Source organism: Wolffia australiana, chromosome 3 (assembly GCF_029677425.1).
Source record: "Wolffia australiana isolate 7733 chromosome 3, ASM2967742v1".
Taxonomy (NCBI): domain Eukaryota; kingdom Viridiplantae; phylum Streptophyta; class Magnoliopsida; order Alismatales; family Araceae; genus Wolffia; species Wolffia australiana.
This window is the reverse complement of record NC_135837.1, coordinates 6,370,369-6,384,895: the sequence shown is the minus strand read 5'-3', so window position 1 is coordinate 6,384,895 and position 14,527 is coordinate 6,370,369. Positions and strand designations below refer to the sequence as shown.

The window sequence follows — 14,527 nt, the reverse complement described above, 5'->3', positions numbered from 1 at the left end:
AGGAGTTCTATGCCGTCATACAGGTCTTACGGCATTGGCGGCACTACCTCCTATCCTCGGAGTTCGTACTCTTCTCGGATCACAAGGCGCTCAAGTATCTGCACTCGCAGTAGAAGTTGAGTGACCGACACGCCAGGTGGGTCGAGTACCAACAGGACTACACGTTCGTCATCAAGCATAAGAAGGGCAAGGACAACGTCGTCGCCGATGCCCTTAGCTGGAGAGCCCACGTGCTAAACGTCATGAAAGTGACAGTCCTCAGGTTCGAGACCGTCCGAGATGGGTACAACAGCTTCCCCGATTCAGTTTGATCGTCGCCGAGGTCCGACGAGGCCCGTCCTAGGATTATAGGGACTTCGTCATCATGAATGGATACCTGTTCTAAAAGAACAGGTTATGCGTGCCTCGCATGTCGCTGCGTGGCTTCCTCACTTGGGAGTGTCACGTTGGAGGACTTAGCGGCCATTTCAGCCGCGACAAGAACATTGCAGCCGTGGAGTACCAGCTCTACTGGCCTTCATTGAAGCGCGATGTAGGCAACATAGTTGCCCAGTGCCGCGTCTGTGCCTTGGCTAAACAGGTCAAGAAGAGCGTCAGGTTATACACTCCGCTACCGACGCCCAAGCGTCCTTGGGACGACGTGAGTATGGATTTCATCCTAGGACTGCCTTGCACCGCGAGGCACCACAACTCTGTCATGGTAGTCGTGGATAGGTTTTCGAAGATGGCACACTTCGTGCCTTGCGCGAAGACGTCGGATGCCACAAAGGTCGCTCAGCTATTCTTCAGGGAGATTGTGCGCCTTCACGGCCTGCCAGCTTTGATCGTGTCCGATCGGGACGTGCGCTTCACAAGCTACTTCTAGAAGACCTTGTGGAGCCTCTTGGGCACGAAGCTCAAATTCTCGACGGCTTACCATCCGTAGACCGACGATCAGATGGAGGTAGTCAATCGAAGTTTGGGCAACCTCCTCCATTCCCTAGTCGGTGAACATCTCGCGTCATGGGATCTGATCATACCACGCGCTGAGTTTGCCTATAACTCCTCGGTGAACCATACCACCGAGTTGAGCCCCTTTGAGATCGCCTACGGCAGGCCCCCCGTTGACCATTAGACCTAGCTCCCATAGATCCGCATGTTAGGGTGCTCGAGGACGGACTTGCATTTGCCTAGCATATTTCTGCATTACATCATCGCATTCATGATAGGATCACGCAGCAAAATGCATTGTACAAGCAAGCCGCCGACTTGCATCGCCGACCCAGAGATTTCGACGTGGGAGACTTAGTGATGGTAAGACTTAGGCCGGAGAGGTACTCTCCCGGGATGGCCACGAAGCTGCATGCTCGTAGCGCCGGCCCGTTCTCGATCCTCCGAAGAGTGGGCAACAATGCCTACGTCTTCGAGATTCCCCTACTTGGGGAATAGGCTCTACATTCAATGCGGCGGACCTAGCTCCGTACCGGGCCCCTTCTCAACCCCCAGACTCGGCCTCTCTAGACCCCATCACTGTGAGTGAGTTTGCCACGACCACTCCCCCAATTGTTTCGCCCGATAGGCACGAGGCAATCGATTGTGTACTGTAGGAGGTAGTTGACCATGCAGGGGAGGGGATATCGAGGAGGTTCCTGGTGCGCTGGGTGGGAGGGACTTGTGCGGACGACACCTGGATTTCAGAGGGGGAGCTCCAGCGCCTTCGGCCAGATCTACTCCAACCGGTGCCGTTCATCCACCCTGACTTGCCGGAGTCGAGTCCTTCCCACCCCGGGAGGATTGATGGCGCGGCACCGTCCGACATCGCAGAACCGTCACTCGTGGAGCCCGCACCATCATCGAGCCCGCCGCTGACACGTGTCCAGCCGACGCGACAAGCCAAAGCGACGACGCGTACACCCGGGTTCAGATATTCGGCGTGACAACACGCCACCTTCGGATTTTTTATTTACTCGCTTCTTATTTCCTTTCGTAGTTTCGACCATCTCATCTACGATGTAGAGAGGGGAAGTTCCCGCATGAGGATACCTTTCCCTCCCCTTAGTGGGCCTTCATAAACCACCTCTTTTATTTTCATTTCTCTCTTTTCATTTTGTAGTTAAGGGGGCCCTTTTACCTCTCTCCTATAAAAGGGAGGGGAGGGCGCTCCCTCAAGATACTCTTGATATTTCTTTGAAGTTATAACGTTTAAGAAGTTGAAGAGTCACGTTCGTCGAGGAAAGGAAGAAGAAGAAAGAAGAACAAGAAGGAAGAAGAGAAGGAAGAAGAGGAAGAAGGAGAAGAAGGGACGGAGAAGAGAAAGGAGTGGGGAGATCGCCAGTGCCGTTGCCCATCACGCCAGCTCACCGCCGCCCATGTCTACCTGCACCACTACCGCCCGCCTCGCGGCCGCACGCTGCATCCACGCACCGCCGCCGCCGTCCCACCGGTCTACCGACCACCCCGTTGACCGCCGCCGCGCGCCGTCATCTCCATGCATCGCCGCCGCCAGATCACCTTATCCACTATCCGTGTCGCGCTCGTGTCGTGCGTACGCCCTGTGCCGAGACTCGTGCCCGCGTCGCGCCCAATGCTGCGATTGTGTCATGCACAGCCTCCACACCGTCGCTGCGCCCCGCATCGCCCCGTTCTGTGTCGTGTCCTGCGCCAACGCAGCCGCCCTCCCATCCTGCTGCGTCGCCCCGCGCTCCACGGTGACCCGTGCAACGCCCGCGTCCAACCACATACGGCATCTAGCCGCCCGCACCGCGCCCCACTGAGCTCCGCAGGGCGCCCCGCGACCGGCCACCTGCCGCGCCCGGCCATTCCGCGCGACGCCACCCTAGCACCACACCACACCCGCGCTCCGCGCAGTGCCCCACTCCGCACCAGGTCTCTGAGCTGCACTCGACCGAGCCGTCGCCACGCCCGCATTCCGCGTCACTCCAGCGCCCGCGTCCCCACAGTTGTTGCTCCTTCGGCCCCAAGGTGCCAAGTTATTACCGTCGCAGGACGCGACGAAGGTACCCTCCTACTGCTCTTTATGTCTCTTACTTTCTTCAGTATACTTTCGATTTGCCTCCTCCGCGCTCGGGTTAGACGTAGGTAAGAGTGAGACAGGTTGAGAAAACGGCGACAATCTATACGAGAGTCTTACCTGCCCGGTACGAGTCGGGTCCTCCCGACGTGTGTGAGCATATTAGCGGGATATTCCTGTTCGGCGACGTACTCGCCCTCGACCCTCTCGGGCAAGGTTCGGGAGGTCCGTTTGACCTCACCAGAAGCGATGTCGTCAATCTCTGGAACGGCAACACCGCATTTCGGCACTCGCACGTACTACAGTAGGACTTTTACGCATTTCCGTCATCATTCATTTCTGTCCATTCGCATTATCGGACGACACTTGCCCTCGTCGTCCGATAGGGATCCTCATTCGATACTGAGCCGCTACCCTCAGTGTCGACCGGACGACGTCTTGACGACGTCCGGCATCAGTAAGGCTTTTCTTTATAAATGATATTTTATTTCATGAGCAAAATACTGAATGTCATTTTAGAGTTCACCCGTGGCATTTTAGGATGAGATGTTTTTTTGGAATATCAAACTATAATAAGAGGTTTTAGGATAAGCCACAACATATATCAGAATGTGTGGCCTTGTATTTAAGAAGGAAAAAAGGCAAAATTAAATTTTTTTAGAGAACGTGTAAAAAGGAGGCATGATTTGTAGGACTATTTCCACAGTTCAAATTTAGATGCTGATTTAGCATTGGATGACAGATGAACCTGTGTATCAAGGCTGTACTCCAAGGCATGTCAGCCCTCTAATTATCTGGAATTAGTTATTTGGGCTCAGAACATTGGACGTCGTAAATTTTAATTTTGTCATCCCTCTACATGTATCCCATGCCATGATTATGCCTTAACTCTTTTTTCGAGGTTTAGTGCAAATTATTTTATTTAATCCATTCTGTCTGCGAAAAGTGAGCCAGATCCATTGACCTAGTGGATAAGGAAGAAGGCCATCCCCTTGGATCTCATTATAATCTCCTGTTTTATATACATCTTCTTCCATCCCCTTGAGTCTTGACTCATCAATTAAAATATGGAAGCCCTGATACCCGTCCCCTATGGTGACGACCATTGCACATCACTAACTAGTCAAAATATTTTGTGTCTCAAAGTTTGTAAATTATCATTGATTAACTCAAATATCGTTGATAAAAAATTAACACCCTCAATTTGAGATCATCAAAAACTTTTCTCCCACTTTGAATATTTGAGTGATTTTATAACTTGTAATTTAGAAATTTTGATATAACTTGTAATTTACGAATGGTGATAAAAAACATTACAAAGTTTGTGAATTAAGAGTTATAGCCAAATTTGCCTCAGTCAATGTGAGGTGAAGAACTCAAAGGAATTACAAAAAAAGTTCAAGATGGAGGATAGCCAAGCAAAGGGCACCTAAATGAGTTCAAGGAGTAAGTTGGATCTGGACATCGTTGGTCAAATATTCATAGTGGAAAGAATACATAGGTCATGATTAATATAGTTATATTCAGGGAAGCACACGGGATGGTTTTTTCGTCCCATCCGCCAGTTTGGATGAAAACCGGGGCGTATTTCTGTCCTGAAACCTCCGGGCGGGACGGTTTTCGTCCACTCGGACGAAAAACCGTCCCGTATAGAGGTCTCAGACAAAAAAACCATCCTGTCTGCATCCCTGGACTGATTCTGGATGTCGGACAGGACAATCTTCGTCCTGTCCACAAGGTTGGGCGAAAAACAGGACGGGTTTCCATCTCGAAACAAACGGAGGGGACGGTTATCATCAGCCAGACGAAAAACCATACCATCCCGAGGTCGAGGACAAAAAACTGTTTGGTCCGCGTCCCTGGACTGATTCCATACGTCGGACAGGACAATCTTCGTCCCGTCCGGTCTGCCGTAGTACATGGACACGGACATGACGGTTTTTTCATGCCAGGACAAAAAAATCGTCCCGTCCGCGAGGTTGGATGAAAACCAGGACGGAGAAAAAACCATCCCGTCTGGAGGTCTCGGGACGAATCTCCGTCATCTCTGCATCCCTGGACTGATTCCGGATCTTCATCCCATCCCGTCCATCGTTCACATCCCATACTGTCCGGAACTATTACTGATTAACCAACCTACATATGGAATGATGACTAGGTCAAAGTAAGTATTAACCACCATACACATGTAAAGATGAATAGGGCAAAGTAGGTATTAACCAACATTCAGATGGAAGGATGAATAGGGATGAATAGGGCAAAATGCTAACCCCAGTACCCAGCAGTCTCTTCCATCTCCACTGCAGAGGAGAAGCCATGGCCATGGCAGCCCTCTCCCCCCCCTTCTTCTTATTCCTCTTCTTCCTTCCCCTCGCCGGGGGCCGCCATGTCGTGACCTTCAACGCCGCCAAGCTCCGCCCCTCCTCCCTGGCTTGGGACCCCTCCGCGCAGCACTTCATCGTCGGCTCCGCCGCCCTCCCCGTCGTCTCCGCCGTCTCAGACGCCGGCGTCGTCCAAACCCTAATCGCCGACCCCGCCCTCCCCGCCGGCGCCGCCCTCTCCGCCATCGCCCTCGACCACCGCCGCCGCCTCCTCTTCGCCCTCGTCGCCGCCCCCACCGCCGACACCGCCATCGCCGCCTACGACCTCCGCCACCCCCCCCGCCGCCTCTTCCTCACCCCAATTCCCAGCGCCGCCGCCATCGCCGCCGCCTCCGCCCCCGCCGCCGCCTTCGTCGCCGCCGGCCGCCGCCTCCACCGGGTCGATCTCAACGGCAGCGCCGCCGTCGTCGCCGAGCTCCCCCTCCGCCTCGCGGCCATCGCCCGCGGCCGCGACGGGTACCTCCTGACCGGCTCGTCGGGTGGGAAGCTCTTCCGCTTCGACAGCGGCGCGGCGAAGGAGGTGCTGGGGGTGAAGGTGGGGGAATTGTGCTTGGCTGTGAGGAAGGACGGGGCGCTGGTGGCGGCGGGCGGCGGCCGGGTTAGAGTGCTGGTGAGTGGAGACGGGTGGGCCGAGGCGGGGGTGCGTGACGAGGCGGTGGTCGGCGGCGGGAGACGGGAGGCAGCCGGGGTGGCGGCGAGGGAGAGGGGGGTGTATGTGCTGTCGACGGCGGCCAAGGAGGGGGAGGAGGGGGAGGAGGAGGAGGTGTGGATTGAGGAGGTGGAGTGGGATGGTGAGAGGGAAGGGGAGTGGGTGGTGGGGATGGTGTTGGTGGGATTGGGCTTGGCTTATTTTGCTTACTGGAGGTTTCAGATGGGGCGTCTCATCTCCCACATGAACAAGAAGATTGCTTGAATCCTGCAGGTGAATCTCTATCTCTCTCTCTTTCTCTCTCTTCCTGGAGAATCTACAGGGAGAGAGAGGGGGGGAGAGAATGTGTTGTTGTTGGTCTGGGCTAGTGATTGATTGTAAGTTTTATGATTGAATTTTTTGTTTGAATTAATTTATGATTGAATTATGTAATTTGAGATAGCTTGAAACCTGCTGGGAAGTCTCTCTCTAGCTCTGGCTCTGGCTCTATCTCTCCCTTTCTCTCTTCCTGGAGAATATACAGGGAGAGAGAAGGGGGGAGAGAATGTGTTGTTGTTGGTCTGAGCTAGTGATTGAGTGTAAGATTCATGATTGAATTATGTAATTAGAGAGCTTGATCCTGCAGGTGTGTGTCTCTCTTTCTCTCTCTTCCTGGAGAATCTACAGGGAGAGAGAAGGGGGTAGAGAATGCGTTGTTGTTCGTTTGGGCTAGTGTTTAATTGTAATTTTTATGATTGAATTATGTAATTAGCGATAGCTTGAATCCTGCAGGTGTGTGTTCACTCTCTAGCTCTGGTTCTATCTCTCTCTCTTTCTCTCTCTTCATGGAGAATCTACGGGGAGAGAGTATGTGTTGATACTGATCTGAACTAGTGATATGGTGTAAGTTTTATGATTGGATTATTTTATTAGAGATTGAACGTCCACCTCTCTCTTTCCCTGTGCCTTCGTCTCCCATATGGGGAGAATCTAGAGACAGAACAATGTAGATAGAGAATGCATTGCTCAACTGTTGTGCAATTGTATTGGGTGATTAGAGAGTTTCTTTCTGTGCCTGTCTCAATGACTCATCTTGGAGAATAGAGAGAGGACAAGGAAGAGAGGGAATGCCCCTCTCTCTCTTCTCTTTTTTTATCTCAGCCTGTCATCATCTGTGGTCTTGAAGAATCTAGAGAGAGAAAGAGGTAGAGAAGAATGGGTTGTTCTTTGTGACCTGTAGCTAGTTGATCCACTGAAACCCTGTGCAGGTTGTGATTGTACCTCTCTCCGACTCTCTATGTGTATCTTTTATTGGTTTTCCCCCATGTCTTTCGTCCTCATCCAGGAAAATCTAGAGAGAGAAAGGTTGAGTTGGAAGGAGATTACTTTCCTTATGTCATCTCATATTTGACTTGTATAATCTTAGCGGATCAATGGATCCCTCCCTTTCTCTTTCTTGATTCTCCTAGATGACAGAGAGACAGAGGGAGATAAATGGAAGGAGAACCTCACTCTAACTCTCCATCTCTCTTCATTGTTTTTCTTCCTGCGTGAAGATAATCTAGAGAGAGAGAGAGCACATCTCTACATCTCTCTATTAAAATCTATTTCTTTCTTTACAAAAATGCTGCCAATGGCTGATCTAGAACAAAGTTTATGCTTTCAGGTTATCATCTCAACAAGGGCCCTGCCAAATCTCTCTCCATCTCGCTATCCCTACCTTGGTTATTTTCATCCATTATCTTCTCTTATATAGCGAAATAAAAATTTAAGTGCAATTTTGTTTAGAAATCATAATTTCATCTATGAGTGTTGGATTAAAAATTCCAAAAAGTGCAGAAATGGATTGTAATAAATTTAACTCTCAAATTTTAAATTAACTAAACTAATACGAAAATATCTAGAATTTGCAATGAGTAAGACTCAATAATATACTTTTATATGTTTACAATTAATTATTAGAGACTTTACACGTGCATAGACATATTATATATATATATATATATATAAGTTATTCAGAAACTAAGAAAGAAATAATTTATTCTTGTACAAGTTATGGATTTTCATAAAATCATCTCTCTATAATTTAACAGTCCCATGTATGGCATCACTTTCTCTCTGAACAAGAATCCAACAAAGGACTGAACTGCAGATGATAAAGTTTTATGCGTTCAGAGGGTAATTTCGATGAGGGCCCCTGCTAAATCTGTCTTTCTCTTCCTGTTTTCTTCCCTTATCTTTCCCATCCATGAGAATGTAGATGTATAAAGAGCATCTCTCTCTACAGTTCAACATCCCATGTGTAAAATCTCTCTCTCTCAACAAGAAACAAACCTAAGACTGAACAATCTGAATCAAAGTTTTATGCTTTCAGGGTGGGAGTCATCCCAACAAGAGGACCTGTCAAATATTTATCCATCTTCCCATCTATTATTTTTCTTCATTTATCTTCCAAGATAATCTAGAGATGGAAATAGCATCTTGATATGATCTCCATCCTATCTTTAAGTCCACTCCACCAGCTTCTCCATCAATGAGTGTTGGCGATGTCCATTGCGACAGACAAACTTCCCTCTTCCCATCATGTTCACTTAAGAACCATGTGGGTTTGTATCACATCTCTCTCTCTACAATCCAACAGCCCCGTGTATAACATACTTTCCTTTTTCATCCAAAATTCAACCTAGTAGGACCAAACTATATACAAGAAAGTTGTAAGGTTTCAGACAGTAATCTCAACAAAGGGGCCGGCCAAATCCTTGAGAGATGGAGAGGGAATGGGCTGCTTCTCCTTAACTTTTGGGTCTGCCTTCTTCGTCAACTCCTCCAGCCTCTCTCTAATTCTCTTCATTGTCTCTGGCTTGATTCTTCTGGCATCAGCTGGAGCAACATCCGACATGAATGTAGCCGCTGAAGCCGCCGAAGCCATCAAGCCCACCATGACTGCTCTCTTCGATAAGACGATCCCAGCCGTTGGTTGAATATCACCTCTGACACAGTTGATAACCTGAGATTTTCAAAGCAACTTTAAATCAGAGATAAAAAATCTAATTTGAAGCAATTCTATTTCCCAATAGTGGAATCAGTTTAAATCATATTTCCGAAATTGGAGAAATAGGCCCTTGCAGGGCACAAATACATGAATTTAGAAAATTAGAAATGATCAGCTTTCATAAATGGCAGAGTTTGTAGTCATCTATATGTCTCTCTCGATCAAGCCCTCTTTATCTCTATCTCTCTTTCTTTTCTGTGTTTTTCAAGTGGATGTAAAGTCAATAAGAATCATGTACAATGGAAAGATGATTAGATTAATTACTTCGTGTCATTATTCTCATATTACTGAATGAACATCATAAAATGAATTTCCCTTGAAGATGATTTTTTCAGCACAGAATGTTTTTGCACCAACTATTTATACAATCTGAAAAAGATTAAATAGGAACTTTTAATATGTTCTTTTTGATTATGATGGATAAATCCAAATTACATTCTAGACTAGATCTATTCTAAAATTATCAAATAGAAAACGCCATTCTCAGCTCACTAAGCAGCAAGAAATATATACTGAGAAACAGTACTAAAAAAACCATAAGCAGGCCAAACGGTTCGGAGAATTGGAATAACGTACACAAACTGTGCAGTTTAATCCGCAACGATCGAGTTGAATTTTTTCATACATACTCAACAATTTCTAAGGTTCGATTTCAGGCTAAAAGAATGAACAGAGCTCGCTCAAGAAAACTTCGCTACAAGAGAGAACAGAGAACAAATGAATTTTCGCCCAAAAGGAAATAAATTGAACCTTCAAAGGAAAAAAAAATATTAACCGAGCCATCACTTCGAAAGAAAAAAATGTCGCCCAAAAAGTACCAAGATCATCCCCCAAGAGATAAACAAGATTCAAATCCCCCTCCAAAAAAAACGTCATCTTGCAGAAAAAAACACCGCTCTTGGCGTTGAGTGAAAAGAAAAAAACACGGGAAAACTCTGGCCCTAACCGCTCCAGTCGATCAAAATCAAAAATTTAGATTTTTCGCGAAAACAGGGATCAGATATACATGCCCAGATACATGAAATCAAAATCTGCCCACCGTTCGAAGCTTCTTGTTTGGGACAGAGAACTGCTTCTGATGGAGAAGCGAGCTTCTCCGCTCGAACAGTGGCCGCGGGATCGAAGCAGAGATTAACGCCATGCCCAAAAAGCCCTCCGCCGCTCACTCTCTACTAAAGATTGTTCACGGGGAAGCATAAAACGATGATTTGTTATAACTAGAACAAAATATCTGATGGTTTCTAATGAAATTATGTAAAATAAAACTAGGGATGTCAAATTCTATCAAACATCGTTTCTAGTTTACTTAAAAGTTTATTATGGCAATTGAAGTGTATCGATTTTAGGGTAACTTCCAAACCTAATTGTTTAGGAGGTCATAAATCTAACGTGTATAGTTTTTTTCTGGAAGATTGAATTGGTTATTTATAGAGAACTATCCAGGCAGATGGATGGATGGATGGATGGGCAGATGGATGGATATATGGATAAATGGTCAGATGGATGGATAGATGGATGTATAGATGGATGGACGGACGGATGGATGGATATATGGATAGATGGTCAGATGGATGGATAGATGGATGGACGGACGGATGGATGGATGGAGATATGGATAGATGGTCAGATGGATGGATAGATGGATGGACGGACAGACGGACGGACGGATGGATGGATGGATAGATGGATGGATGGACAGGCAGACCCACATACAGACAGCCAGTCAGATAGACATATCGACAGACAGAGAATATAGAGCTAAATTTGGTAATTGGGACTTGAATTACTCATATAGCAGAATGCCTCAAAGAATCCAAAGTCTGCAGAATATTTGGTTGGAGATGGGAGAAGTCATTCAATAAAAAATTGAACAAGGCTTCATAAATGCCTGGTTCAAAAATTGGACTGAACTATGTTATTTGGAAAGTATTCTATGCATCAATTGTGAAAACCTAGCCTTAAGTGTCTAAGATCTACTAGAGAGAAATTTGGAGGTATATGAGACAATGTGGTGTGCCTTAAAATATCATTACGAAGATCTGAGTGAAAAATATTAGTTTGTCCAATGTGAAAGACAGAGCTATTTGGATTCTCACAACCCATGGTAACTCAAATGAATGTGTAAATTCATTACTCCATAATTTTATCTAATAAACAAATGGAAAATGTCAAATATAAGTCAATATATGAAAAAATTCTATAATTTTTTCAAAATTTTCTCAAAACTTGATAATGTCTGCAGAGAAGTAATTCATGACAATCACGTAAATAAAATTTGCATTCACTAGAGATTATATTCATATCTGTTGCATTCTAATCTTCTATGATAAAACTAGGGTTTGAGTTGGAAATTGAGTTTTTTGGGAGTCAATCTCAACTCCCTAACATCAGGCTTGATCATATCCGGGTTGGCTCTGCTTCCCTTGTCTCTTCACGAGAGATTCTATCATCTGTAGCATTATAGATTTCTGCTCCATCATCTTTCATAGCTGTTCCATCATTTCTTCCATCCGCTAGAGCATATATTTATTAAAGTTATTGCTAGTCACGGGGCGGGGTGTGTGTGGTGTTGGCGGCGAGAGAGCAGGGGAGGGGTGGCGGTGACCAGGGTGGGGAAGGGAGCAGCGGCAAGCGGGGGGAGGGGGGGCTGAAACAAAATACTTATGTGACTATGGGTCGAACTGAAAAAAAATACGTTTTCTTAGTAGGTGTGATCCAATTTTTCAAATGTTTGGATTGCTTGAAATCCATTTTTCCCGTTCCTAGTGGTATCAAAATGCCAATATCCAGAGGGGGGGGGGGAGGTGGGGCGGTGGCGAGTGCGTGGGACGGGGTTGTGGGGGGGCGGGGTTTTCGACAACGAGCGTGCATGGATGGGGGTGAGAGGGTTGACAAAAAAAAACAATTATTTTTTTTTAACATAAACCTGTACCGGTCTGGTCTGACCTTCAAACCAGATCCAGACCGACCGGCCAGCCCCCCTGGAAATGGTGGACCGCCGGTCCCTGTTCGGTCCCATTCGACCAATCCCCGGTCCAAAATGTCAAAACCTACTAACGGATGCCACCACTCAACCCTATACACAAACTAAATGTGAATGGGGCATCTAAAGGTAATCCTAGACTACCAGCAGGAGGGACTATTGTACGTGATCTCATATGATTATCTTGTACTCTCATATATGGGAGCTGAATATTGGGTCATATTAGATGAAATGACACTTTGTGTGAGAATGGGAATGAAATATATTATTGTTGAATCCAATTCAAAAATACTGTCCTAGCATTAGTACTTGTATATGAATTATTTGGAAATTACGCATGTGGTGGGATAAAAACAAAATTTTATACTCCAAAAAATTACATGCATCCATCATATATAGTATGCAGATAATTATGTAGCTGACACATTAGCTAATCATGCAATTATCCAAAGGGATAATCAAGGTTTTTATAGGTTATCAGATGTGGCGCATGAATCTAGAGGATGATACAATATGAATAATTTGGTGCCACCTTAAATGAACAACAGAAGACCTTTACCGTCCTATGCCACTTATGATGATTTCCTAAAAATAGGTTTTCCAAGAGAAACTATGCATAACAGCGAGCATATGATAAGCATAAATATCATCCTATTTTTTGTAATAATTTCATGTATTTATGTTCTTATTTTCATTGAAATCATCATAAATGCTTGTTATTTAACCTTAAAATAATTAATGGCACTTATAACCTGAATTTGTAATTTTTATTTATGGTATTGAAAAATATTTTTCTAACATTATTTCATGAATAACAGAATTTTACAAGTAATAAAATTTTTAGATTTATTTACACATTTTTGGGGTTGATTATATTTTTAAACTAGTATTTGGTTTTCTATTTTTTGGAATTTTATAAGTCAAAAAAATAATTATGAATTTATTTAAATATTTTTAATTAATGTTTTGACTTTTCCACATCATCATAGACTTCGTGCCACAATAGAAATCAATCACAGAATGGAGAAGAGAGAACATTGGAGGAGAGAGAACAATGGATGGTTCAGACTATATATTTAAATGGTGATATCTAAAAGTTTATAAGAAATTTGGGCTGAAAATAGAAGGGTAGTTCCATCTTTATTTACTCTATCCATTCAGCATATTGTATCTATAAATAGAACACCCATTCTCATAAAAATGCTCCATTGAATTTTGTTCCTAATCGAAGATTAAGCTTTATCGCATTTTAGCACAGTTATTTAATGTGTACTTTGATGAATGTTCAAAGTAATGCATGTCTCAAATAGGTTGTGATCAAAGCACAATAAGTCCTTGGTCAACTAGTTAACTGATTGTAGCTGAATATAAAGTAGGAGGTCTAATTACTAAATGGTTACTTAGTTTGACCATACGCTGAACAAATCAAATCATGTATTTAGGACTTGTATTTTCTATGACATGAAGATAAACATATTTTCTAACACTGTTCAGGTATTTGAGTGAATTTCTCTTCATTTGATTTTTTGATAACTTATTTAAAATCCTAACTACTACATTCGAGTATTTAAGTCTGAATTTACTGATGATTTAATGAAAATTAATTACAGAAAGATATTACTATCCAATGGTGATATTTTTATTAAAATGATGTGGTAAACATACCTAGAAGCTTAAGATTATTTTAAAGCTCAAATCCCAGGCATAACGGCTAGTTATTGCTCTTAAGTCTTGAAAGGTACTTTGAACTTATGGCAAAATTTGTAAATATAATAAATTGAAATTAAGATGATTATTATTATATATTGCTTAATCAAAAGTAATACATATGACTGTTGGACTTCTGAGAAATTACTATTATTCCCTTTAGGATTTCTAAATCCATATATACAGTTTTGTGCTCTAATTTTAAACGCTCTTCTCCTTGCCCTTTGAAAGTCGTATTGCAAAAGCTAGAGAGATTTCTCGATCTCGAGAGCAGTTTTCAAGCCGTTTTGGAGCACTCTTTGCAAAGATCATTTGTTTCTAACATCAACCCAAGTCCATGGAACTTGGAATCGTGGTTTTTGGTGAAGGGTATTTCAAAATTTTAAGGAAAGAAGATTGGTCTCCGAACTTCACGCATCCTCAACCTTGTGATAAATTTACAATCTTTAACATAAATCTTATATTGATTTTGACTTTTTTTCAACATATGAATTATTTCTAACATCCTAAAAAACTAAATAACTTGGAATTGCATCATTTGATTGAGTTTTGAAAGAATTACAGAGGTTTAAAGTTGGACACGGAGGAATCCTGCGATAAACTAAGGACATGGAAAGACTGATATCTGGATATTTATCTGATTTCATTTTGAACATTTTGTTGTGAAAAATTGTGTTAAGAAATCGTTCCAAGTAGAATCATCACATTCCGTGAAGGAATTAAAAATGTATTTGAGTTTTAAGCAGCAAAGGTCAAACACAAATCA

The 14,527-nt window shown here is 44.3% G+C and overlaps 2 protein-coding genes across 5 annotated transcripts; one reads left to right on the top strand and one right to left on the bottom strand.

Annotated features, from left to right (window-relative positions):
* Window positions 1-5,188: 5,188 nt before the first annotated feature.
* LOC144700785 (NHL domain-containing protein) lies at window positions 5,189-7,797 on the top strand. Of its 4 annotated transcripts, XR_013580855.1 has the most exons (3): window positions 5,191-6,417; window positions 6,812-6,922; window positions 7,686-7,797. XR_013580855.1 is itself a non-coding variant. In XM_078572314.1 (2 exons), exon 1 carries the CDS (start codon window positions 5,273-5,275, stop codon window positions 6,302-6,304), a length of 1,032 nt encoding a protein of 343 aa, XP_078428440.1. In that variant the 5' UTR covers window positions 5,189-5,272; the 3' UTR covers window positions 6,305-6,313; window positions 7,686-7,797. The 4 variants fall into 4 exon arrangements, 2 of the variants coding, with proteins under 2 accessions (XP_078428440.1, XP_078428439.1); XM_078572314.1 differs by lacking the exon at window positions 6,812-6,922 and having other exon boundaries at window positions 5,189-6,313; XM_078572313.1 differs by lacking the exon at window positions 7,686-7,797 and having other exon boundaries at window positions 5,189-6,313; window positions 6,812-6,953.
* Window positions 7,798-8,667: 870 nt separating this feature from the next.
* On the bottom strand, window positions 8,668-10,268 carry LOC144700784 (uncharacterized). Its single transcript, XM_078572312.1, has 2 exons — window positions 10,111-10,268; window positions 8,668-9,026 (listed from the first exon to the last, which is right to left on the bottom strand). The coding sequence occupies exons 1-2, from the start codon at window positions 10,210-10,212 to the stop codon at window positions 8,742-8,744; spliced, it is 387 nt and encodes a 128-aa protein (XP_078428438.1). The 5' UTR covers window positions 10,213-10,268; the 3' UTR covers window positions 8,668-8,741.
* Window positions 10,269-14,527: the final 4,259 nt, after the last annotated feature.